This window comes from Ovis canadensis, chromosome 24 (assembly GCF_042477335.2).
Source record: "Ovis canadensis isolate MfBH-ARS-UI-01 breed Bighorn chromosome 24, ARS-UI_OviCan_v2, whole genome shotgun sequence".
NCBI classification, from domain to species: domain Eukaryota; kingdom Metazoa; phylum Chordata; class Mammalia; order Artiodactyla; family Bovidae; genus Ovis; species Ovis canadensis.
The window spans coordinates 34,268,576-34,296,492 of record NC_091268.1 but is presented as its reverse complement, the minus strand read 5'-3'; the positions used below and the strand labels follow the sequence as shown (position 1 = coordinate 34,296,492).

General features: G+C 41.3%; 1 protein-coding gene across 2 annotated transcripts; it reads left to right on the top strand.

Annotated features, from left to right (window-relative positions):
- Nucleotides 1-27,858, top strand: CRYM (crystallin mu). 2 transcript variants are annotated; one of them, XM_069570298.1, is made up of 10 exons: nucleotides 1-90; nucleotides 1,724-1,940; nucleotides 4,240-5,794; nucleotides 6,282-6,435; nucleotides 8,360-8,422; nucleotides 13,969-14,070; nucleotides 21,271-21,454; nucleotides 24,801-24,922; nucleotides 25,614-25,698; nucleotides 27,510-27,858. In XM_069570298.1, the coding sequence occupies exons 3-10, from the start codon at nucleotides 5,625-5,627 to the stop codon at nucleotides 27,572-27,574; spliced, it is 945 nt and encodes a 314-aa protein (XP_069426399.1). In that variant the 5' UTR covers nucleotides 1-90; nucleotides 1,724-1,940; nucleotides 4,240-5,624; the 3' UTR covers nucleotides 27,575-27,858. The 2 variants fall into 2 exon arrangements, with proteins under 2 accessions (XP_069426399.1, XP_069426400.1); XM_069570299.1 differs by lacking the exons at nucleotides 1-90; nucleotides 1,724-1,940; nucleotides 13,969-14,070 and having other exon boundaries at nucleotides 5,335-5,794.
- The last annotated feature ends 59 nt before the right edge of the window (nucleotides 27,859-27,917 follow it).

The following is a 27,917-nucleotide window of genomic DNA, read 5'->3' as shown; positions in this document are numbered from 1 at the left end:
CCCCAACCGCCCCGCCAGCGGCCCGCGGACAGGTTTACAGCCTCCGCCGCGCGCAGACCTCGCAAAGGCGCGGTCCGACCCCAGCATCAGGTAGGCAGGAAGACCCAATCAGCGCTGCCTTGGCCCCTTCCCCGTCCACGGGCCCAGTCCCCAGCTTGTCCATTCCCGGCAACCTGCATGCTCCAGGGGCGCCCAATCCACGTTTCTCAGGCTTCCCAAATATTTCACCACTCGCTCCTGGCCAACCGCACAGTCCCCTACTTCCCCGAATAGAGACTAGGAGTGAGACATTTGCCTTGGCTATGATATTTAAGGGGAAACCAACTCAATAATCAAGATAAATACTTTCATGTGACATTTAAAATTTTTTTCAAAATAAAAACCTGAAAGTACTGTGAGGTACTGTAGGGGAGATGAAACAAAAGGAAGAGTCAGTAATCTTGACTATCTTTATTTAAAAATCTGTTCTTTTTCTTATGGAATTTTTTGGTGTTTTTTTTTTCAATATTGCATTAATTTTTTTTTCTTAATCTTTAGTACTGAGTATTTTGAATTCTGAGTATGTCCCTAAATTTTACACTGGAAAGTGAGTACTTCAGTCACTGTGCTTAACTTAGGCTAGTGACAGCCCTCCCCTACTGTCAGCTTCAGTGTGGTAGTGGCAGAAAGGCTAGGAAAGTGCAAGTGGCCACCTTCTCCTCAGAGCCTGTTGGGGGCTAGCAAGAAACTTCCAGAACTGCAAACCCTCTAGATGTGTCCCAGCACAAGCTCTCAGTGGAGGGCAGGGACAGGAGAGTTAACCAGCATTCTGGCTACTGGCCACTACAAAACTAATGTTTATTAATATTCTTTCTAGTAAGTCATTCCTACTAACAGTGTTTTCATTATTTTAATGATATAAACTAAAAAGCATGAAGAATACTCACATAATAAACACCTGACAGCTAAGTGAAGATCATATCTGACTCTTTGGGACCCCATGGACTGCCTCCCAGGCTTCTCTGTCCATGGAATTCTCCAGGCCAGAATACTGGAGTGGGTAGCCTATCCCCTTTGGAGGGGATCCTCCTGACCCAGGAAATGAACCAGAGTCTCCTGCATTGCAGGCAGATTCTTTACCAGCTAAGCTACCAGGGAAGCCTGCCTGCCAGCTAAACATTTTACAAGATGAGTTCCTTTATGCCTCACCACAACTCTGGGAGATTGGTGCTGATATTACTATCTGATTTTACAGTGCAAGTAACAGGATCAGAGTGGTTAAGTCTGTTTAAGGTTATCCAGCATGTACAGTGACAGAACTAGAATTCAGATCCAAATTGGCTAACCCCACCCAGAACCCTTACTTAGGAATCACAAAATGCATTATCCTCTACCAGCAAGTGATTTGGTGGGGATTTCAGCTAAAAAAGCCTTAAAACTCCAATTAAAAAACACTCAGAAACAAATTGAGATGTTAGAATATCCGTTCATACAATGTATCAGATCTATGAGGAAAGAAACAATATGATTTCCATGGAAACTCCTTGTAAACTAATCCTAGAAACATATTTTACTATTATACAAAAGTATGCTAACTCCATAGCTCAGCCAAGTGGTGTGACAGCAGCAATCCCCTCTTCCTCTGCAGCATTTGGGCCAGTGTTTGTTGTACACTGATTGATCTGCTGTCAGTCCATGCTGCAAAACCAGCTTCTAACCTGTATTCCAAACCATTGCTCCTCAGTTGGCCACCGCACCCGTGCTGGTCCCCTGGAATTCCAACCAGCTTCCTAAGAAACACTGCTGCTACCATCAGGCTGGGGAGGAGAAAGAAGGCTGCCCTCCCCTTTTATGATGACTTCTTTCCAGACTCTTGAGTTAAAACCAGACCATAATGTTTGGCAGCTAAAACTAAGACCTGGGTGATATTACCCAAAGCCACATAAGGAAGATGATTTGAGGTAATTCAGAGACCTTTTGAATAATCTTTTGAATATTGTCTCCAATACTTTGGCCACCTCATGCAAAGAGTTGACTCGTTGGAAAAGACCCTGATGCTGGGAGGGATTGTGGGCAGGAGGAGAAGGGGATGACAGAGGATGAGATGGCTGGATGGCATCACCGACTCGATGCACATGAGTTTGGGTGAACTCCGGGAGCTGATGATGGACAGGGAGGCCTGGCGTGCTGCGATTCATGGAGTCACAAATAGTCGGACACGACTGAGTGACTGAACTGAACTGAACTGATTGTCTGTTGAATAATCATGCATTTGTGCTTAGTCGCTCAGTCATGTCCAACTCTTTGTGACCCCATCGCCTGCCGGGCTCCTCTGTTCTTGGGGATTCTCCAGGCAAGAATACTGGATTGCCATGCCCTTCTCCAGAGGATCTCCCCAACCCAGGGACCAAACCCAGGTTTCCTTCATTGCAGGCAGATTCTTTACCGGCTGAGCCAACAGGGAAGCCCAACCATGCTTTTATTTTTAGCATCAGTAGAAACAAAGTTAGCCTGCTATTGTAGTTTAATATACTATTTCAATAATTTTGAATTTGCATTAGAAACTTTTTAAAATTATGCATTTATTTTGATGCAAATTCAAAATTATTGAAATAGTATATTAAACTACAATAGCATGTAAATTTTGTTTCTACTGATGCTAAAAAGAGTAGTAAAAGTCTTAACACAATATATTTAAAGTAAATAATAAAAGAGCTCTCAGAAGCTATTAGAGCATCCACAGAACCTGGCAGTTGGATTCCTAGCATGTATGATCACCTAAGAACTCTATTCTGTCTGCCCAGGTTGTACAAATGCTGATCCTAACGAGATACTGCATATTGCATAACATTAGTTTTGAAAAGGCTTTGGATTTTTTGGAACCAGTTAGTTGCCTGAGACTCCAGTCCCAGCAGAACTAATTCAGTCAAGACCAATTTTCCCAGTGCTACTTTACTGAGGACCTGGGTGATGTTACACAAAGCTGTATAAGGAACATGATTTGAGGTAATTTACAGACTAGTCCTGTTCCTCCAAGATTTGCTAGAAACAAATACAAAAACATTCAACTTGACCAGGGCTCAACTTTTATTCATTTTTTAAGTTGTTTTTTCTTTTTTAAATGTGGACTGTTTTTAAAGTCTTTATTGAATTTGTTACAATATTGCTCCTGTTTTCTGTTTTGGCTTTTGGCCACGAGACATGTGGGATCTTAGTTCCCTGACCAGGGATTGAACTGGCACCCCCTGCATTGAAGGGTGAAGTCTTACCCATTGAACCGCCAGGGAAAAGTCCCATGGCTCAACTTTTAAATTCACAACAGTGAAGGGGAAAAAAGATATCTGGCTCTCCTACTTCATTTCTCTTTTAGTTGGTATTCAGTTTTGCTTTTTCTCCCTCAGAATAATGAGTCAAACTGCTGTTTTCTTTATACCTCTGTTATTTTCTGAATCCAATAAATGTTATATCATCATAATTATAACAACACAAATAATGAACATAAACACTTCTGTCATCCCAGCAGCCCTGAGCATGCACTTCTAGAGATGGTGAACTGAAGAGACAGAATTGTAATTAAAATAAGCTTTTCCCAACCACAACCTCATCTTTTTTTTTTTAAACGATAATAGAGGTTTTCATGTATTATGTGGCTACTCTGTACCAAGCACTGTGCTAAGTACATTAAGTGTGTGTGTGCGCGCGCACACTCAGTGTTGTCTGACTCTTTGCGACCCCATAGACTGCAGCCTGCCAGGCTCCTCTGTCCATGGGATTTTCCAGGTGAGACTACTGGAATAGTTTACCATTTCCTGCTCCAAGGGATCTTACCCACTCAGGGATAGAACCCATGTCTCTTGTGTCTCCTATGTTAGCAGGCAGACTCTTTACCACTGTGCAACCTGGGAAGCCCTAAGTATATTACATACGATTTATTATTTCATTGATACAATATTATGGAACGGAGACTTACCCAGTGGCTCAGCAGTAAAGAATCCACCTGCAATGCAGGAGACGTGGGTTCAATTCCTGGGTTGGGAAGATCCCCTCAAGAAGGAAATGACAATTCACTCTAGTAATCTTGCCTGGAAAATCTCATGGACAGAGGAGCATGATGGTCTATAGTCCTTGCTGTTGTTGTTTAGTCATTCAGGCACATCCAACTCTTTTGCAACCCCATGGACTATGTAGCCCGCTAGGCTCCTCCATCCATGGGATTTTTCAGGCAATAATATTGAAGTGGGTTGCCATTTCCTTCTCCAGGGGATCTTCTCAACCGATGGAGTCTCTGAAGAATTGGACATGACTGATGGACATGAGTTTGAGTGAACTCCGGGAGTTGGTGATGGACAGGGATTCATGGGGTTGCAAAGAGTTGACACGACTGAGCGACTGAACTGAACTGACTGACTAAATAATAACAAGTCTGTGCCAAGCATTGTGCTAAGCACATTTTATATGATTTATTACTTCACTGATACATATTTTGACACTTACTACACCGTCTTTCATTATGATGTGACCATTTCCTAAGAAATGCCCTAGGTAGCTCCCAGTGAAAATATCAAGGGAGCACAACTTAAGCACAGAAGTCTCCTTACCCATATCCCAAGCTACACTCCTGCTCATTTGTTTCATCCTCTGATGGGTTATAAGACCCATCTTTCTAAATATTTAATCTCTTTAACCATGTAATTCCCTTCCAAAGAATCACCCTCCTTAGCCTCTTGACTTCAAGAAGCATCCCAGTCTTATGCCTGGTGCTCCTAGATAAAACTAGTTGCTGGTTCCAGTCTTACAAGATACTGTTCTCAAGGAGACAACATTCCTTCCACTCCTGGGTTTCACCTGGCTCGAAATGCCCTCTCCCAACCTCTCTGCCAATGTAGCCTAATGGTTAAGAGTAGAGTTTTGGAGTCTCACTTCAAGGGCAGATCCCAACTCCTCTGCTGATATGACATCTGATGCATTAAGCAATTTGTAACTAAGGTCATTATATCTTGCCCTGGGAACTTTCCCCTTTTCTAAAGGTGGATTAATTAGTTGAATTGGTTAATCCCAAGAGAAAACTGTGCAACAGGCAGGCAACTGGGGGTGGGGATGGAAATGGGGGTGGGAAGGAGTTTGGGATAAGGGACTCCAGATGGAGACAGAATTGAAAGGAAAATGGTTTTTAATAACCTTCTATCGCCTTACATCCAAGACCTCCTAAGATGTAGGCAATAATTTAAGAAATAAGGGAGCCTGTCACTGTTCACCCTCGTCTCCTCTGTCCCCTCTTTCTCTGGCAGCAGGGCCTAGACAGCAAATAGTGGAGTTGGTGGAGACAAAAGTGGGGCGCCAAACTAACACGTTTTGCAAGGAATGTGACCACAGCTAACTACAGGAGAGAAAGTGGACCCAAGGATACCAACTCCCAGCCCGCCGGCTGCCTCAACTCCAACCTAGGGGAAACCGCGACTGGAGCGGACCCAATTCTCCCAATCCTGCAGATGGGGGTGGGAAGAAAACGGCTTTGCTCCGCCCTCCGAGCTGGGCGCTGATCTGTAGGCGGCAGCGCTCCCCGCTTTCCCCGGCTCTCATTTAGGGCGCAGCACTAGAAACGCGGATCGCCGTGAGCGCTCTGAGGTTAGAAGTCCGGCGGCGACATGAGCTCGAGGCCGGTGTTCCTGAGCGCGGCTGATGTAGAGGACCACCTCCGCAGCTGCAGCCTGCTCATCCCGCCTCTGGAGACCGCTCTGGCCAACTTCTCCAGCGGCCCCGACGGAGGAGTCATGCAGCCTGTGCGCACCGTGGTGCCAGTCGCCAAGCACAGGGGGTAAGTGAGGAAGGCCGGGTCCGGGGCTGGAGAAGCTGAAAAGGAGGAAGGGGAGGGGTGAGAAGGGAAGCAGCAGGAGAAAAGAAAGGAGGGCTTCCCTAATCCTTACTAATAACACCTAATTTGTGCAACCTACTGTGGGCGCTTTAAAGCCGTTATCTGGTTTCATTCAACACACTCCATATGTACGTGGCTATTGATGCAGCTATTTGCTGATGGGAAAACCAAAGACTCAAGAGGTGAAGCGAATGACCCAAGGTTATGGCAGCTAGTAAGTGGCAGAACTTGGGGTGGTTTTTCTCATCCAGAGGCAGACTCGAATGTACTCTGCACACTGCTAAAGGCAACGGCAGAGGGATGGGGACAAAGGAGGGAGAAGGCCAGTAGGGCAATGAGTGAGGAAAGAGAAAGAAAAGGACATAGGGGCTTGATAGGATGTCTCCTCATTGGCGGGAAGGGGTTGAAGTTGCTCCCTCTCTTCTTCTAGGTTCCTGGGGGTCATGCCCGCCTACAGTGCAGCAGAGGACGCCCTGACCACCAAGCTGGTCACCTTCTATGAGGGCCACAGCACCACCCCCACTGTCCCCTCCCATCAGGCTACCGTGCTCCTCTTCCAGCCGAGCAATGGCTCCCTTCTGGCGGTGAGCAACTCTCTGCCCAGGGGTTTAGCGGGGGCCCCTGTGCACAAAGCTAGGCTCAGAATTTAGGCAAGGAGGAGTATTGAATGTGACCACATATGCCCCTCTCTGAATGACTGGATGCCAGTGACTGTGTAGGTTACCTGTGACTGTGTATCTGTTTCTAGGACTGCCTGAGGATGTAACCCAGCATCAGAGACCACTGCTGCTTCCAGTATGTGAACTTGTGGAAGTAATGATCTTGTCGTTCTTGTAGGGATCTTGTCCTGTACCAGTTACTACAAATATACAGCTTGCACAAATCCAGTAGCTAAGGAAACTTTTAACATGAATCTGTAACATGTAGTTACATGAGTTACAGATTAGGGGCACTCTCTAATACGTGGGAGTATTTTCTAAGAGGAACACGGTGACCTGTTTTAACATTTAATGATAATATCAAAAAAATAGTAGTCATCTGTATTTGTGAATTACTTTGTGTATGTCAGACACTGTTCTAAATACTTCATATGTATTAATGCTTTTAATTCTTAAAACCACTCTGTGAGGTAATTGTATTACCCCATTTTGTAGATGAGAAAATTGAGTCATAGAGCAACTATGCCAAACGTTGCCAAGTTTACATAGCTAACAGGGGCATGGATGGACTGGACTTCATACCTACTCTGGGTAAGCCCAGGGCCTATACTGTCTTAGCATAGTAGACTATGCTCCTCTGCCTTTCTAACTGCCACTTACTGGGCACTTATTATGTGCCAGACAAGAGAAATTGATCTCATTCAATTCTGACAACTTTCCTCTAAAATTTTCTCAGAATTTCAGGCTCCCCAAGGAAGCTGGCTATGTATTACTCCTCTGAAAAGAGTCTTTAGTTCTTGACAATTTCTGCTCACCCAATGGAAATGACATCCATACTACTTACCAAGAGTGCTTACTGAGGAAATTGGTACCACCTCAGGCTTTGGAACTAAATGACAAGGCCTGAAATTCTTCCTGAATCTGACTGATAGCCAAACAGTTCACTTCCTTGTCCATAAAATGAGACTACTGATACTATTTGATGAGGACCAATTGAGATGAATAATATAAACAGAGGACAGCAGAGCAAAGGATGGTGGTGATTACTAGCCAGGTATAATTCAGAACCACCTGGGGAGATTTTAAAAACAATGTCGTCTGGGTCCTATCCCTAGTGATCCAGATTCAGTTAGCCTAAGGATATATCTGAGCATCTGTATCTTCACAAACCTACTCACGTGTGCAGGAGGAGTTGAGCGCCACCGAGGCAGAGTTTCAGGGCCCTTGCACAGATGTCAGGTGACTTACTTTGAGAATCCTGGGGCAAATAAAGCAAATGGGCATTTCTTGAGGGCTGGCCATATGTTAAATGTCTTCATTTTTGCCAGTGCTTTTAAACCTCACAAAAACCCTCTGAATGGTTGTCATTATCTTTGTTTTTACAGGTAGGAAAAACAAAGTGCTTATAGATTAAGATATTTGTTCAAAGTTACATTTCTTATAAGTGGAGGAATTGGTTCCAGGCAAAACACCTTTCTTGCAGACTATTATGATGCTTTCTGGCGCTTCCCAGGTACTGGTGGTTAATGATCCACCTGCCAATGCGAGAGACACAAGAGACGCAAGAGACACAGGTTCGATTCCTGGATCAGGAAGATTCCCCAGAGTAGGAAACGGCAACCCACTCCAGCCAATATTCTTGCCTGGAGAATTCCATGGACAGAGGAGTCTGGTGGGCTACAGTCCATGGGGTTGCAAGGAGTCAGACACAACTGAACCCCCCCCCCCACACACACACACACATACACACACACGATGCTTTCTAGGGCTGACTCTTTTAGAGCATTTTCTCTCTGCTTAAGCGGTGAATCCAGATGCCCCTTCCTCACTGTTTCTTCTTTCCTCCAAGGTCATGGATGGAAATGTCATAACTGCAAAGAGAACAGCTGCAGTGTCTGCCATTGCCACCAAGGTAAGATTAGTGCAAGCTGGTGGGTGGAATTGAGTATCTCAAATCTGAAGGTCTAAGTAGAGGTGAGGAACATTTTTATTTTCTATGGGCATAGATGAAACATCATATGCCAAATATAGGCTGTTAGGTGAGCACAGTGATTCACAAAATGATTGGCTACCACAATGAGCCCAAGATTCTAGATACCTTACATGTGCTCTTTCTGATCATCACCCCAGCCTTGATGATTATCTCCTTTTGCCAAGTATAGGAAATATGACTCACAGAGGTTTTGCAAGTTGATCAGGATCACACAGCTAATAAATGGCAGAGCAGGAATTTAAAACTTGACCTCTTGGCTCCCAGACTGCTTTCTTGCCCCTGATCCACACTGTTCCTGGCAAATCAGTGTGGTTGCCCCATAAGCCAGAGTCGGGACTGCACAAAAAGCAGAGGGGACAACATATCTGAGCCAGACAAATGTATTCATTCAGATCCTATCATGTATCAGGCACTGTTCTAAATGTCGGAGATGTGGTAGTGAACAAACCAGAGGGTGATATACACAGAGCTGGTGAGACAATAAATAAAATAAAAAGTGAAATTTGTAGTATGATTTGCTTAGAAAAAAAAATTAACCAACAACAAACCCTTTTGGAGTTTAATAATAGGCTAGGGTTTGCTCCTAAACCACCACCCACACCACCAATTAGAAGGATGAAAATAAAGCAGAATCGAGGGTATTGGGAAGCAGTGGCATTTAAAATTATCAAGGACAGACCTCACTGAGGTGACATTTGAGTAAAGACAAAAAAAAAATGAGTGACTGAAACAGGAGGAGGCTAGGAGCCCTTGAGGCAGAAGAAATAGCAAGTGATACAGGTGATAATATTTCTAAGCAGTGCAAGGGCATCCTACAAGAAGAACAGTATTTTTAGAGGTTAGGGTGAAAAAGAAGAGGTATGGATAGGAACAGTTAGAGTCTGGAATCTTTCACATTAAACATCTGGGAGTGCTGACTTATGAGGCCTAAGCAGAAAGGAAACGTGGGGTCCAGTGGAAGGTTGGAGCAGAAAAGACCAGATGTTCAGATTGTGAGTGTTTGAAGGTCTTCTAAACACACGATGATAAGGGAAGAATGTGGGGATAAATCTGGTAATTATGTAGCAAGGGATTATACTACAGTACGTACCTTGAGGAACTGGGTTTTTTTTTGTTGTTTGTTTAATTATATCCAGACCCAACTCAGATTAAAGTAATCAAGGGACTCTGAGGTATGTTCCCTGGTAACTTAGAGGGACTCTTAACAATATTGCCCTACATTTGAAAATGTCTTTGATTTTTTTCCAAAATAATTTTCAACCCACTGTCTCAATTTATTTTTGAGTTTGTGTGAGGAAGGCAGAGCAAGAATTACTGGCCTCATTTTGTGCAGAAAGAAAATGGAGACTAAGATTTCCTGAAGTCCGACAGTACAGGTAGCTGTAGGTCTTCCTGTACCAGGTCAATAGTTTCCAGCCCAGGCTGTGCAGCAGCAGCCTCTAGAAAAAAAAAAAAAATTTTTTTTAATTCAGGTTCCCAAAACCATTGAATTGAAATCGCTGAAGGTAAGACCAAAGAATCTAGGTGTTTTGGATTTTTATGGTTTCTAGTTAATTCTGATGATCAACCAGGTTAATTCTTCTAGACCCAGCTCTCAGTTACACTGTGCTTTTTGAATGGATAAAAATATGCACTCCAAGAAATGTTAAGAATCATTGAGTTGATGCTCCAGAGTTTAGGCTTAAACTGCACCACTTTTTCCCTAGGGACTCGGTTGGGCTATTTCAATAAGGAGCAAATATTTATTTTACTTTTTGTGCTATAGGAGTAGAATGTTTTCTTTTCCATCACTTCTATTTTATTTAGGGCTTTTGGGAGAAGGACAAGTATTAGGAAGTTCTTGGGTTTGATGGACACTGTAACTTTGCATCTGGGTTGCACATACCCTGAGTTGGGGACTCTGGCATGCTTGACGATATGTATCAGGGTTTATTCTTGATGTGCAATTATTCAACAAATACCTAAGTGCCCACCAGGCACCAGGTCCTGTTCTCAGCATGGGACATAGAACCTGCAGTCACGGAACACAGAGTGCATTTGGGGAGACAGATATTAATCTAAAGATCGCACCAGTTAATGGGAAAACTACAATCCTGACAGATACATTGAGTGAAAGGGGAGCAAAACAAAAAGTGGAGGGTGGGGAGTGTCTTGCTCCAGGCCGTGGGATTTACCACGGCTTATGGGCTTCCCTTGTGGCTCAGCTGGTGAAGAATCCGCCTGTAATGCAGGAGACTTGGGTTCGATCTCTGGATTGGGAAGATTCCCTGAAGAAAGGGATGGTTACCCACTCCAGTATTCTTGCCTGGAGAATTCCATAGACTATATGGTCCATGAGGTCACAGAGTCAGACATGACTGAGAGACTTTCACTTCTTTTGTGAGGGTTAGCTGAGCTTCAGTTCAGTTCAGTTCAGTTCAGTTCAGTTGCTCAGTCATGTCCGACTCTTTGCAACCCCATGGACTGCAGCACACCAGGCTTCCCTGTCCATCACCAACTTCCGGAGCTTACTCAAACTCATGTCCATTGAGTCGGTGATGCCATCCAACCATCTCATCCTCTGTTGTCCCTTTCTCCTCCTTCTTCTCCTGTCTTCAATCTTTCCCAGCATCAGTGTCTTTTCAAATGAGTCAGTTCTTCACATCAGGTGGCCAAAGTATTGGAACTTCAGCTTCAACATCAGTCCTTCCAAAGAGTATTCAGGACTGATTTCCTTTATGATGGACTGGTTCAATCTCCTTGCAGTACAAGGGACTCTCAAGAGTCTTCTCCAAAACCACAGTTCAAAAGCATCAATTCTTTGGCACTCAACTTTCTTTATAGTCCAACTCTCACATCCATACATGACCACTGGAAAAACCATAGCCTTAACTAGATAGACCTTTGCTGGCAAAGTAATGTCTCTGCTTTTTAATATGCTGTCTAGGTTGGTCATAGCTTTTCTTTCAAAGAGCAAGTGTCTTAATTTCATGGCTGCAGTCACCATCTGCAGTGATTTTGGTACCCAAGAAAATAAAGTCTGTCCCTGTTTCCATTGTTTCCCCATCTATTTGCCATGAAGTGATGGGACCGGATACCATGATCTTAGTTTTCTGAATGTTGAGTTTTAAGCCAACTTTTTCACTCCTCTTTCACTTTCATCAAGAGGCTCTTTAGTTCTTTGCTTTCTGTCATAAGAGTGGTGTCATCTGCATATCTGAGGTTATTGATGTTTCTCCCGGGAATCTTGATTCCAGCTTGTGCTTCATTCAGCCCAGCATTTCATGTGATGTACTCTACATATAAGTTAAATAAACAGGGTGACAATACACAGCCTTGATGTACTCCTTTTTCGATTTGGAACTGAGGTCCAAAATAGCTGAGCTTGCATTAGAATAATAATAGGACTTACTGTGAGGAGCAGAAGTGAAAGTACTCCAGGCAGAGGAAAGAACCTGTGGAGAGCGAAGCCCTGTGGTTGATAGAGGCATGTGTGCTTGGGGAGCACCAAGGAGGCTTCTTGCCTGAAAGACCAGAGGTGCAGAGAGTGTGTCCAGAGGGGAAGCTGAGCTGACCAGAGTGCCAGACCACACAAGGCCTTAGTGAATGCAAATGAAACATAGTCTTTCAAACTCTTTAAGAAACCTAGCAGATTCATATATATGTTTTTAATTATCTGCATGCTCTAGGAAAAGAATGAAGTGGCACCAATCCTATTATGATTTAATAAATATCATACATGTTATACCATTTAGGAAAAGAGATGTTAGTTATAACATTATTATCAGGGCAGCAACGTGTCAAGCAAGAGAAGCAAGCAGAATTACAGATTTACTCTCAGAGGTTAAAGGTTACTTTTACAGGAAACTGCAACAATTTCTGAAGCCCACATGTACTTCCAAGAATAGATTTATATTAACTGAGAACTGAAAAAGAATTATTTAGTTAAAGAAAAATTACCTAATTCTCTTTACTGAGTGGGAACATAAGTTATTGTCATTTTGAAACCTTTTCAAATCAAGTTTCTTTGAGCCATAGTTGATAGCCGAAAATGGTATCTCTCCTGTGCAGATGCAGGAGAGAGAATCTCTAATCACCTGCTAATATTTGAGACTCCTTTTTGCTAGTGATTAATGATTAAAAACACTTTTGTTTTTAAGGTTGCACTCCAGAATCTCAATAATGGTAATTATTGATACAGAGCAGATCAAGATCAACTTTTATTAAATGAAATAGAGAAAAGACAGAAGATGGTCTTATTTAACATGGATGATTTGAGGAGCAAGTGATGTCCTTTCTCAATGCCAGTAGTTCTTAAGTGGAAACAGTTAAGACCAACTGTTGCCAGAGACCAACTGCCCCAGAGACAATTAGCAGTGTTTGAAGACATTTTTGGTTGTCACAACTGAGAGCATAGGGGGTGCTAATGGACAGAGGCCAGGGATGCTGCCAAGCATCCTGCAGTGCATAGCACAGCCCTCCCCCTGCCAACTACCCAAACCCTGCCAACAAAGAATTATCCAGCCCAAATATCAGTAGTGCTGAGGTCAAGAAACCCTGCTCTATTTCTCATAGGTAATAGTAGAAACATGCCAATTCTGCACAAATAAGACTGTCTCTGGGTGGATTCACGTCAATGTATGGCAAAACCAATACAGTATTGTAAAGTAAAATAAAGTAAAAATAAAAATTAAAAAATAAATAAATAAATGAAAAGCAAAAAAAAAAAAAAAGACTGTCTCTGTTTTAATGGGACTTACACACCAGTACAAGAAAATAAATTTGTAAACAAACAAGTGTTATGAAGTGGTAAATTCTATCAGAGAGGTCAGAAAGACTTTACTGGAGAGTTGATCATACAACCTCACCCCCAAATAAAGATACACATATACCCTAAGAAGGTCCCACAAATGCCATCTCTACATTCCTCTTTAAAGGAAGACAGAGGCTGAGACAGGATCAACAGAGAGTAGGCACAGCAAATATAGCTTGAGAACCTAGGTTTGCAAGGATTCATGGATTCCAAAAGCAACTCACAGCTCTGAGAAGTAGGTTGGCTTATCATGTCCCTGAGATGGGGTAGCACAGGAGAAAGCATGTGGGCATTGGAGAATGAATGATGAGGTTTTGGAGCCCTACTGTGCCATTTAATCATTACAGGGCTCTGAGCAAGTTACATAACTTCTTTGGACCTCAATTTCTTCATCTGTAAGAAGAGGATAACTGTGGGCGCATCTAGCTCATGGAGTCAATTGTCTGGACTAAAAGAGATCATGAAGGTTAAGCATTGGTATATATTAGGTACCCAGTGAAGGCTTTTCTCTCCCTCCCGCACCATACAGAGTGGAAATGAAAATACAAAATGATATCTCCTTGATTGCCTGAGAGGTTTTGAATGAAGGTCCCCTGATTCTCAAACTCTACTTGATCCTCTCCTGACTTCAAGAGTCTCTCTTGATCTTTTCTATCTCCTTTCTGTCAAATAGTTTTTGAAACCACCCAACAGTGAAGTGTTGTGTATCCTTGGAGCTGGGGTCCAGGCTTACAGCCATTATGAGGTCTTCACAGAACAGTTCTTCTTTAAGGAGGTAAGTCCAGGGAGGGAGGTGAGGGATGTGGGGGGGAAGCAGCAGTGACATTTCTCTGTACTCCTTTGTTAAAATATAAGTTATGCTGAAATTGTCAGGTTGGGAGTACAACCATCTGGACCATTCTTTTAATGACTTGTGTGAAAGTCCTTTGGAGATGAAGAGTTGAGGGGAAGGCCTGAGTCGCTTCTTCCAGTTTCTTAGTTTGTAGAGTACACCTAGGTACACAGAGCCTACTCAGTTACTTAAAGGATTGTATTATATCCATTGCATACATGCAGTTTTTCTTTTGGCCCCTTTCTGTTGCTTCTCTTAGCAGAATCTGGGGTCCTTAAGTATTCAAGGGTTAGGAATCCAGGAACTGACAATGAGGTCTGGAGAGCAGGAGGCCACAGCGTGCCCCTTCAAAGCCAAGACATCAGTCCACCCTTCCCCATTCTGCCTGGCTCACATTTCCTGTTATTTTTGATACACTTGATACTGCTTATATTTGATTTTTTTTCTATGTGTGTGAGAGGGGTGGGGCAGATTTAAGGTGTGATTTTTTATGATAGAACTAATACCTCTGCTTTGAGAAATGAAAATATAAGGAAGAAAAAAAAAGAAAAATTCCCTTTTATCTATTTTCAAAGACAAGTAGTTAACATTTCTAGTCTTCTCTCATCTGCTTTTCATAACATAGTTTTATGATTTTTTATGCTTTTTACCAAGGTATAATTGACATACAATATCATATTAGTTTCAGGTGTACATCAGAGTGATTGGATATTTATAGGCATTTCAAAATAGTCACCATGATAAATCTGGTTACCCTTTGTCACCATACAAAGTTATAGCATTATTGACTGTATTGTCTATGCTGCTCATTGTATCCCCATGACTTAATTGTTTTATAACTAGAAGTGTGTACTTAATCCCCTTCATCTATTTCACTCATCCCCAGCTCCTCCCTCACCCTTCCGGCAATTACCACAAGTAGTTTTTTTCATTTATTCTCTGTGTGTATATATCAGCTTCTCAATTATTTTGTTTGTTCATTCATTTGAGGTTTTTTTTTTTTTGATTCCACATGTAAATGAGATCATATACTATTTCCCTTTCTCTGTCTGACTAATTTTGCATAGCATAAAACCCCTCAAGATCCACACATTTTTGTCTCAGCTAACAAGATTTCATTATTTTTATGGATGAACAATATTTCATTGTGTGTGTGTGTGTGTACACACATGATAATTGCTTTATCCATTTATTAATTGATGGACACAGGTTGTTTCCATATTCTGATTATTGTAAATAATGCTGCAGTGAATATGGGGGTACCTACCACTTTTTGTCTTACTGTTTTGTTTTCTTCAGATAAATACCCAGAACTGGAATTACTGGATCATTTGGTAGTTTTTGTTCTCTATTTTTTATTTAAATTAAAAAAATGTTTACAATCTCATGTTGGCTTCTGCCATACAACAATGTAAATTATACATACATCCCCTCTCTCCCTAGCCTCCCTCCTCTGCCCCCATCCCATCCCTCCAGGTCATCACAGAGAGCTGGACTGGGCTCCCTGTGCTACACAGCAACCTCTCACCAGCTACTCTTCTTACACCTGATACTGTATGTATGTTGGTGCTACTTTCTCAACTCATGCCACTCTCTCCCTCCCACACTGTGTCCACAAGTCCATGCTGTATATCTGCATCTCCATTCCTTCCCTGAAAATAGTTTCATTAGCATCATTTTTCTAGATTCCATATATATGTGTTAACATACTATATTTGTTTTTCTCTTTCTGATGTGCTTCACTCTTTATAATAGGATTTAGGTTCATCCACCTCACTAGAACTGACCTGATTCAAATTTGTTCATTTTTATGGCTGAGTAATATTCCATTGTATATCTGTACCACATCTTCTTTATCCATTCACCAATTGATGAACATCTAGGTTGCTTCCAGGTCCTGGGTATTGTAAACAGTGCTGCTATGAACACTGGGCTACATGTGTCTTTTCAATTATTTTTTTTCTCAGGGTATATGCCCAGTAGTGGGGTTGCTGGATCATATGGTAGTTTTATCCCTAGATTTTAAAGGACTCTCCATAATGGCTGTATCAGTTTACATTCCTACCAACAGTGTAGGAGGGTTCCCTTTTCTCCACATCCTCTCCAGCATTTATTATTTGTAGATTTTTTGAAGATGGCCATTGTGACTGGTATGAGGTGATACCTAATTGTAGTTTTGATTTGCATTTCTCTCAGAGTTAGTGATGTTGGAGAAGTGTCTTTAGGTCTTCTGTCCATTTTTTGATTGGGCTGTTTGTTTTCCTAATATTGAGCTGTATGAGCTGCTTATTGGAGTATAGTTGATTCACAATGTTGTATTAGTTTTAAGTATACAGAAACATGATTTATATGTATATATTCTTTTTCAGATTCTTTTCACAAATTAATACAGAATATTGAGTAGAGTTTCCCATGTACTACAATTGGTTATTGTTGATTATCTGCTTTATATATAGTAGTGTGTATATGCTAATCCCAGCCTCCAAATTTATCCCTCACCTTCAGCCTTTCCCCTATGGTAACTATAAATTTGTTTTTGAAGTCTTTGAGTCTGAAATAATCTCATTTGTATCACATTTTTAGATTCCACATATAAGTGATATCATATGATATTTGTCTTTCTCTGATTTACTTCACTTAGTGTGGTAATCTACAGGCCATCCATGTTGCTGCAGATGGCATTGTTTCACTCTTTTTATGGCTGAGTAATATTCCATTGTATGTATGTAGCACATCTTCTATATTCATTCATCTGTCTATAGACATTTAGGTTGCTTCCATGTCTTGGCAATTATAAATAGTGCTATAGCGAACATTGGGGTATATGTATCTTTTCAATGTATGGTTTTCTCTGGATGTATGCCCAGGAGTGGGATTCCTGGATCATATGGTAGCTCTATTTTTACTTTTTTAAGGAACTTCCATACTGTTTTCTATAGTGACTTCACCAGTTTACATTCCCACTGTGTGGGAGGGTTCTATTTTCTGCACATACTCCACCAGCATTTGTTGTTTGTGGACTTTTTGATTATGGCCATTCTGACTAGTGTGAAGTGATACCTCGTAGTTTTGATTTGCATGTCTCTAACAATGAGTGATGGTGAACATCTTTTCATATGCCTTTTGGCCATTTGTATGTCTTCTTTGAAGAAATGTCTATTTAGACCTTCCGCCCATTTTTTAATAGGGTTCTCTTTAAATTGAGCTGCATGAGCTGTTTGAATATTTTGGAGATTAATCCCTTGTTGGTCACTTCATTTGGAAATATTTTCACCCATTCTGTGGGTTATCTTTTCATTTGTTATGATTTGTTTTGCCGTGCTAAAGCTTTTAAGTTTAATTAGGTCGTATTTGTTTATTTTTGTTTTCAATTCCATTACTCTAGGAAGTAGACCCAAAAAGTTATTATTGTGATTTATGTCAAAGAGTGTCCTGCCAATGTTTTTCTCTAAGAGTTTTATAGTGTCTAAGCTTACATTTAGGTTTTAATTTACTTTTAGTTTATTTTTGTGTGTGATGTTAGAAAAATGTTCTAATTTAATTTTTTCAATGTAGCTGTCCAGTTTTCCCAGCACCACTTATTGAAAACACTGTCTTTTCTCCATTGCATCATCTTACCTACTGCACTAGAGAGCAATTATGGATGGATATGTTTATCTCTGGGCTGTCTATCTTGTTCCATTGATCTATATGTCTGTTTTTAAGCCAGTATCATTACTGTTTTGATTACTGTAGTTCTATAGTATAGTCAAAAGTCAGTGACCCTAACTCCTTGAGCACCGTTTTTCTTTCTCAGGATTGCTTTGGATATTCAGAGTCTTTGGTGTTTCTATACAAATTTTTAAATTTTTTGTTCTAGTTCTATGAAAATGCCATGAGTAATTTGTAAATTACCTTGGCTAGTATAGTTATTTTAATAATATTGATTCTTCTAATCTAAGAACATGGTATATCTCTCCATCTGTTTGTGTCCTCTTTGATTTGTTTCATCAGAATCATAATTTTTGGAGTACAGGCCTTTGCCTGTTATGGTAGGTTTATTCCTACATATTTTATTCCCTTTGATGTGAGGGTGAATGGGATTGTTGCCTTAATTTCTCTTTCTGATCTTTTGTTGTTAGCCCATAGAAATATAATAGATTCCTGTGTGTTAATTTTGTATCCTGCAATTTACTGAATTCATTGATGAGCTCCAAGTTTTCTTGTAGCATCTTTAGGATTTTCTGTATCATCTGCAAACAGTGACAGTTTTATATCTTCTTTTACTTCTTTTTCTTCTCTGATTGCCATGGCTAGTACTTCCAAAACTATGTTGAATAAAAGTAGTGAGAGTAAACATCCTTGTCTTCTTGATCTTAGAAGATTTTGCTTTCAGCTTTTCAACACTGGGTTATCTGTGGGTTTGTCATATATGTCCTTTATTAGGTTGAGGTATGCTCTTTCTATGCTCACTTTTGGAGAGTTTTTATCATAAATGGGTATTGAATTTTGTCAAAAGCTTTTCCTGCATCTACTAAGATGATCATATGGTTTTCGCTCTTCAGTTTGTTAATGAGGTGTATCACACTGATTTGCAAATATTGAAAACTTCTTGCATCCCAGGGATCAGTCCTGCTCGATCATGGTGTATGGTCTTTTAATATATTATTGGGTTCAGTTTGCTAGTAGTTTGTTGAGTACTTTTGCATGTATGGTCATCAGTGATATTGGCCTATAATTTCTTATTTTGTGGCATCTTTGTCTGGTTTTGGAATCAGGTGATGACAGCCTCATAGAATGAGTTTGGGAGTGTTCCTTCCTCTGCAATTTTTGAAATAGTTTCAGAGGGATCATGTTAGTTTTTCTCTAAATGTTTGATGAAATTCACTCATGAAGTTGTCTGGTTATGGACTTTTATCGTGGGAGTTTTTTACTCGTGTTTCTGATTTCAGTGCTTGCAATTGATCTGTTCATATTTTCTACTTCTTTGATTCAGTTTTGGGAGATTTGTCCTCTTCTCATAGGTTGTTCATTTTATTGACATGTAGTTGCTTGTAATAGTCTCATGATCCTTTGTATTTTTGCGGTGTCAGTTGTGACTTCTCTTTTTTCATTTCTAATTTTATTACTTTGAGTCTTCTTTGTTTTTTCTTAATGAGTCTGGCTAAAGGTTTCTCAATTTTGTTTATCTTTCCAAAAAAGCCAGCTTTTAGTTTCATTGATATTTCCTGTTGTTTTCTTTGTCTCTATTTAATTTATTTCTGTTCTGATCTTTACAACTTATTTCCTCCTACTAACTTTGGGTTTTGTTTGTTCCTGTTTCTCTAGTTGCTTTAGGTGTAAGCTTAGGTTATTTATTTCATATTTTTCTTGTTTTCTGAGGTAAACTTGTATTGCTATAAATTTCCCTCTTAGAATTGCTTTTGCTGAATCCCAGAGGGTTTGGATCATCATGTTTTCATTTTTTATTTATCTCTAGGTGTTTTTTTTCCTTCCCCTTTGATTTCTTCAGTAATCCATTTGTTGTTTAGTAACATATTGTTTAGCCATCACATGTTTGTGTTTTTTGCAATTTTTTCCTTGTAGTTGATTTCTAATTTAATAGCAATGTGAATGGTGGACTTAATAGTTTCTTTGCAAAAATATTTATTAAGGACCTCTGCCCATTTGTAAATAAGATTGTGTTTTTTTATATATTAAGTTTTATAAGTTCTTTGTATTTTTTGAATATTAACTTCTTATAACATAGTTTTAATCATTAATCTTTTAATCATAGTTTTAATAGTTTTCACCGAATGTTGTAACATCAGTTTTCCAGATTACCTGATATTTGTATAGTATTTCATAGTTTTCTATCAAGAATGGTAGTGTGGTTAACCATTTTCTTATAACTGGGCTTATTATACTGTTTTCACCTTAATTAGTGAACTTATTCACATATAACATTTATTTCTATACTTATTATATTTCCGTATGAGGGCTTAGGAAATAAGCCCTTATTTTCAGTTGAACGTTGACAACTGCTACTGCAGACATTAAAATATATTAAATAAGCTAGCAAGTCCCCACTTCCTGGTGATGCCAGTGACCACCCTCTCCCTGCAAGCACTTCCCAGGAATCTAATTGTAGCTACTATTCTTGACCTCTGCTCTGCTGCACCATTCACTTCTGTAAGTAAGTGTTAGTTGCTCAGTCATACCCAACTCTTTGTGACCCCATGGACTCTAGCCCACAAGGCTCCTCTGTCCATGAAATTCTCCAGACAAGAATACTAGAGAGGGTAGTCATTCCCTTCTCCAGGGGATCTCCCAGACCCGGGGATCAAATCTGGGTCTCCGGCATTGCAGGCAGATTCTTTACCATTTGAGCCACCAGGTAAGTCCCGATTCACTCCTGAAATCCTACCAATTTTTAATTCCTTATGTATCCTTCAGAGATCAAGCTGTTCCATGCACAGCACTGCACATCCTGTTTGTTAATCTCACACCTGTTATGACTCCCCTGAGGCTGCTGCTTCTGCTGCTAAGTCGCTTCAGTCGTGTCCGACTCTGTGCGACCCCATAGATGACAGCCCACCAGGCTCCCTATCCCTGGGATTCTCCAGGCAAGAACACAGGGGTGGGTTGCCATTTCCTTCTCCAATGCATGAAAGTGAAAAGTGAAAGTGAAGTCGCTCAGTTGTGTCCGACTCTTGGCGACCCCATGGACTGCAGCCTACCAGGCTCCCCCAAACATAAACTGTGAGTTTGATGCTGACCTTGTCAGTTATGATTTGCATTGACATACATGTAAACTTAGGCCGAATGAGGTTAAATAGCTTCAGAAACAGTAAGTGACAGAGCAAAGTTTGATTCTAAACTTGTCTAGCTCCAGAATTTGCTCTGCTAATCACTAAGCTATATAATAGCTATTACACTACTGAGGCTGTGTGTCTCAAGCTAGAATTGAAAAACCTCCCCGCTTCCTGACATGGAAATGGAGTAGAGAAGGGTCATTTTCAAATCTGGCCTAGACAAATGTTCATTCACCATAAGGAATGATTTAAATAACTGCAGCCTTAACTCTAGAGTAGTTCAACTTTTCTATGTAACTCCTAGGTTTGATGAAATGTAAACAGCCAAATAATCACAGCACCAATGTCCCTTTTATTCCCCTGAATGAAGGTGAGAATATGGAACCGCACCAAAGAAAATGCAGAGAAGTTTGTGAACACAGTGCCAGGAGAAGTGCGGATCTGTTCATCGGTCCAGGAGGCTGTGACAGGGGCAGATGTGATCATCACAGTCACCATGGCAACAGAGCCCATTTTGTTTGGTGAATGGGTGAAGCCTGGGGCTCACATCAATGGTAAGCAGAGTGGCTCCATGAACACTGGGTGGCCAGACTCTCCCTTGACTGGACCAAGGGGCTGCCTCTGCAGAGTTGTTTTACTCATGCAGAATGCCTGAGCTTTTTAATGGCCTCAGAAACATTTGAACCTTAAAGAAACAGTATGCACTCCAAAACATGAAACAAAAATCACAAACTCAAAACTAATAAGTTTAATTAAAATTTTATAAAGTATAATATGCAAATGATCAATTATAACTAAGTTCTTAAATGTCATGAAATTTAATTACAAAAGCCAAATGACTCACTTGTTCTTACCAACACTTAGAATTAATTTTTTTAATTATAGCACAAAATACATTTTATGTGACTAAATGCATTTATGTGAATGCTTTTTCATATGTGAGGTAAGATAATTGGGACTTTAAACATAAGAGTTCCTTGGGCTCCTAAAGATCCTTAGATGACCCTGGGGGTTATAGCAAGATCTGGTCTATATTAAATACTTACTATAGCAGGTGCTGTTCTACATTCTTTGTTATGTACTATATCACTGAATCTTGAAAACAGCCTTATTAAGTAGGAACTATTGTTATCATGACCCCTGTATGGTAGGCAAACCAAGGCATGGAAAGATTAAGTAACTTGCCCAAAGTCAAAGGTTTTTAGAGACAAAGCTGGGATTTGAACTGAGGCAATATACCCTCAAAGCCTAAGATCTTAAATGATTCCCTATGTTATCTTTTAGTAAGAAAACTGGTCTGGTTAGCAAGCAATTGAAGGCTAGAGAATTTAAACATGGTACCAGTGCCCCATGTTTTAGTGACAGGCACATAATGTGAACTCTAAGATTTCTGCACACATGTGCAAAGGCCAAGTATCATGATTATTTGTTCTTTCACAAATGTGTATGGAATCCCTACCATGGTTCAGGCACTGTTTTACCTGCTGGAGAAGCCAAAGTAAACCAGCCATCAAGGTCACTGCTTTCCTGCTGTTTACATTCTAGAGAAGGGAGGTAGACAATAAACAAATAGATGAGCTAAATAGTTCCAGCTAAAGGTTAAGTCCTATGAAGGAAACAAAACATGTATGATTGAGGAATGGGCCATAGAAAATTGAAGGTTTCAGCCTGTATGGGACCCATATTATGAATGTGAATCCAGGGGATAGGTCTTATTGTTCATAAAGCCAGACTCGAACAGTAAGACCATTTCTAGAAGGACTTGCAACTTCAAGAGAAGTCACTTCTGGGTAAAATGGACAAGAGCTGAATCTTCAAAAAGACAGAGTTGATTTTTATTTTCCAGCTTAAAGTAGAACATATTTGCTATCTTAGTTTCTGTGGTTAGGAGTCTAGACATGGGTTAGCTAAGTCCTTTGCTCATGCATCCAGGCTGCAATCTCATCTAGAGCTTGGAGCCTTCTTCCCAGCTCACACGGTTGTGGCAGTTCTTTGTGTTGTAGGACAAGGATGCAAGTTACCTTGGGGCTGCTCTCAGCTCCAGTAGGCTGTCCACATTTCTTTTCATGTGGATGCTCTACCTTCGAAGATAGCAACAGAGAATCTCCCTCACACTTGTTGTATACCTCTCACACTTCGAATGTCTCTCTAGGAAGAGCTAACTTGATTTGGAGTTGAAGAGTCTGGTATCTTTCCCTGGTCTAAAGACAAAATTGGTTTGTGTGTTTAGAGGCACTAAATATACTAAAGAAAAGTATGTTACAAGGGCAATTGACAGGGAAACACCAACAATGGATTTTACTTACTTTACAACTTGGCTAAGAGTTAGGCCCAATTCCATCCTTCCCTGCATGCCCCTCATTCTTTCTTGGCATCCCACCAGCCAGTGTCTGACCCTCACCCAATGTAACCCCACTGAAGGAAGGCCAAAGCCCAGCCTGAGTCAGGCCCCTCCCTTTGCTTCCTGGACCACCTCCATTGGCTTGAGTGGCCTTATGCAACCCTTTGAGAATTCACCATGCTCCAAATTAGGGGGAACAAGTGCAATCAGAAGAGGTGGCTTGAGAGGCTAGGGTTTTTCCCACCAGCTTATGATTTATTTACAAGCTTCATTAGTTGGTGCTTCTGTTCTATAGAACTCCTCACACAAACAACCTTCAAGATGGACATTTCACATCAGTGTCTTTGACAATTAGAGTGTGGGAGAACAACAGGAGAGGAAACAAGTAGAGAAAACTGATTGGCAGTGAGAGAAGGCTTACAAATGCTGCCTTATATTTGTATAAAGCTTTATAGCCGTTTCCAAAGACTGGCCGCCATGGGCTGGATCCAGCCAGCAGATGTGTTTTGTTTAGGCCATAGAGTGTTAAGTGTTCTGAAAACCAAGAAATAACACATGCAAATAGATTTCCTGCTTCTCTTTTTGCAAAAGGAGCAGGAGGCTGGGGGGAAGGCTAAGAGTGGCCCTGCATTCTTACTTGGCAACGGTTCTGCTTGAGCAGAATAGTTAGTGTCCCCTTTAGAAGGGCCTGCTTTCTTCTCTGTACTGAGTTCTCCACCATTTCTAATCCAGTTCTGCTGACCAGTGCTGCTCATTTTCATTACCTTCCTGGCCCTGCAAGCATTTGATTCAGTCTCAGCATTATCCTATGTCCCAATGCCAGGAGGCATGATTCCTTGGATTCATCATTATGGTTCTGGGCTCTGCAGAGGATGTGAAACCTTGGTGCTGGGGTGCAACCAGTTTCCTGTTGACTGGGGCTTCTCTGTGACCCTGAAACTGGGCTTTTTTTTTTCCTCATGAGGTGAGAGAAGTGGTTGGGAATGAGGAATGGGAATGATTGAAGAGCAAGCAGACAGACAGAAGATAGAGGAGTGAGGGGTATTAATAAGCTCCAAGTGATGTCTCTGTTTTAAGGTTTGTGTAAAGAAATTGCTGCTCCTGATAAGCAGAAGAAACTGAAAAGCATGTGTTCTTTTAGAGTCGTAGATGCACTTATTGGATATATAACCTTGGCACATACCTCTTCTTTGAGCCTCAGTTTGTGTACCTTTTAAATGGGAATCAGAAATGAATGTGCTTGTGAGGACTTGAAATAGTATGTGTGAAACATCCCAGTGATAGTAGGCACACAGTACATGAATGCTAAGTTGCCTCAAAATATTTTTTTATTAATGAGAATGGACATGAAATGGAAAGGAAAAAATGCCAAGTGTCATTCTTCTTAGTGAACTCAGTCTTGTTGTTTGGGAGGGAGTTGGCCTGGGGAAATGAGGCATTCCACAGTTGTTCCCCCGTGTCCTCTGTAACTTCCTTTTCCCCACCCCTTTCATTCTTTGGAGCCTGTAGTATCCCCTGTGACTACTTCAAGGCTCAGGGTCTGTTTTGCTGTCATTTAGCCATCGGCGCCAGCAGACCTGACTGGAGAGAGCTGGATGACGAGCTCATGAAACAGGCTGTGCTGTATGTGGATTCCCAGGAGGCTGCCCTGAAAGAGTCTGGAGATGTCCTCTTGTCAGGGGTGAGCCGTCTTTCTGTTGCTGATATCTGACTGTCCTTACCTGGATCCCAGGGTTTCATTAATACCCCCTTCTGTCTGGCCTGCTCCAGATCTCCGTAACTCCCACCTCTTTGTGGGGTGACAACTGTCAAGTATCTTTCCATCCTTTTTAATTCCCTTCCAGAATAATGTGGCCATTATGTGGTGACATGTGTTTTCCTGTTCCCTTTGCCTTAAGAGATCATCTTGACGGCCTTTTCCATTGGATTGGGCTGTCCTGTAAAGCAGTAGGGTTGGAAGATAGGAGCCCCTGGAAACTTTCCCAGTATGGCCAACAAATCAGGACTAGTGTTGACCGCTTTCTGACCTTTTTTCATAACCAGGGCACAGCAGTAAGAAGGGGCTGCCAAAATGAGTGTTCAGATAAGAACAGGCCTATTTCTTCACTGATACAGTGTCCTGGCAGGACATTCCCCTGGCTGCAGATTTGTATTTCTGCAATCATGGTATCACAAAAGCAGATGTGCCCACATCTCATCCCCAAAAAAAAGATTTAAGGGAGAGGCATCCTCCCTGACACCATTCAGTTTACAGAAGGTCGTTTTATCAAGTTATCCCTTATCCAGGTCAGGGACACCCTGTCCTGGCTTCAGAAGCTGGTCCTGAGCCATATTAGCTCCATGACCTGGGTCGGTGTGTGTTCATTTGACAGGCCGAGATCTTCGCTGAGCTGGGAGAAGTGGTGAAGGGAGTGAAACCAGCCCACTGTGAGAAAACTACTGTGTTCAAGTCTCTGGGTAAGAGTCATTGCTCCCAGGGCACAAACTTAACCAGAACACAAGGTAGGTTTACCCATTGGTGGGAAGAAGAATGAGTCAGCAGGCTCCATAACTGAATCATTGTGCAGTCTATCACTTAGGTTAATTATTTACGTCTTGGCATAGTGGTAAAGCCTGTGAACTCTGGAACTGGGCAGTCGTGGGTTGGATTCCCCTCTATGCTATTCCTTAGACATGCATCCTTGGGCAAATGATCTCACCTCTTTGAGTCACAGTTTTCTCACCACCTGTTACCTAGAGTTTTTGTGAGAATTAAGTGAGATGTGTGTATAAAATGATTTGCCCATAACAAGCATCAGCATTAAAACATTTAGACTTTGATCTAAATGAAACTCAGAGGAAGATATCCTTCAAAGGTGGAGGGGCAGGAGAAAAAAGGTGTTTAAAAACAGGGAGCTTAAGAGAAATAACAGGGAGACCCAACCTGAGGGCAACCCAGACAGGAAGTACAGCCGGACCTTTTTTCCGCCTCCTTCCCTAACTTTCTGCTTGCTGACTTAAGAAGGTCTTTGATGGGGAGCACCATTACCACCTTGAGTTAGCACAGGCAGAAGCCCATCAAAGAAGGGGCTCCCTTCTTTGGCTGGTTTGCCTGTCAGCCCAGCTCTCCCACTTTAAGGAAATGGACACATATGATAACAGAGCTAATATTCAGCTCCTACATCTAAAATATTGAAGTACTCTCAAAATGGTTGGTAAATAGTTGCTGTCTGAGCCCCTCAACCTTGCCAGACCTCACATATGTTTTAATGATCAAGCACCCAAAGTGTTAATGCTTGGCAGAGTTTTAAGAGTATTCTGCCCACCCAGCACCCATGCCAGTCAAAGTGTATCTATGCCTTACCATCTGTTAAATATATTTTTAATTTTTCATGCATAGAAAGACAGGCAAACACAGTATAAGCTTTATCTAGAGCCTAGTTCATACATCACACTGATCTAGTTGAGTCTGAAAGAGTTTCATGGTTCCTTAGCAGATCAGAGGTCAGCTGCCCCCCTTCAGCAGACACAGCACTGGAAACCTGATCTACACTCCTGAGCGATTTTTACTTTCTCACTTTTGGGGGTTGGTTTACTGGCACATCCCTTCATCTAGCAGATACATCTTAAATACCTACTATGTATCAAGCTCCATACTATGTACAGTGATAGTTACAAAAATAAAAGCCAGCCCCTGGCCTTTAAGAACATATTCCCATTCAAGGTTAAGGATATTTGCCCCAAACTATAAGATAAAGGGGGGATTGCTGAAGGACTTAGGGTTTGGACTAGATCAAAGGTCCAACAAACTACAGAGCATGGGCCAAACCCAACCTGCCATCTGTTTTCATACAGCCCACAGTGAAATGGTTTCTACACTTTAAATGATTGGGGGGAAAAGGAATATTTTATGACACATAAAAATTATAAGAAATTCAAACTAAAGTGTCCATAAAGAAAGTTTTCTTGGAACACCATCAGGCTCAACTGTTTACCTGATGTCTAAAGCCGCACTTGTACTACAGCAGAGGTGAGTAACTGCAAGTAATTGGCATGCAAAGCCTTAAATATTTATTATCTGGCTGTTTACAGAAAGTTTTCTGACCCCCTGAACTTTGGTGAGCCTTGTTTTACCCTTCACAGACTCTTCAAGCCTAAACTCACCTCTGGGTGCTTAGCCCTTGTTACCCTGATGGACACTGTATTAGGGAACTGCTGGTTCTGGGACCCGGGCTGTTTGGGGGAAAGTTGTTCTGACAAAAGTTGAACCAAATTTCTGTCCATTCCAGGAATGGCGGTGGAAGACATGGTTGCAGCCAAACTGGTATATGATTCCTGGTCATCTGGTAAATAAACAAAGGAACTTTGTGTCAAGTGGATGCTACAGCTCAAAGGGTGTTAACACTAGTTGTCTCACAATCTTTTCATAATCTCTGGATTAAAAGAAGGGTTCTAGTGATCTGTAGTTTTATGCATACTGTGTCTTACCTTAAATAATGAGATCCTCTTTTGTGTTTGTAGTTAGAAACCAAAACTAAGTGGTTGTTCTGTGTCATGCCAGATTATACTAGTGGTCCTTTTTCCCAGTATTTCACTACCTTTCGTAATTCCCTGAAATAAAGCTTTTTTCCAATTCTGCGGTTTTTGTTATGGTAACTTCTATCCTTCACAGCAAGGAAAGTGAAGGGATCAAGTGC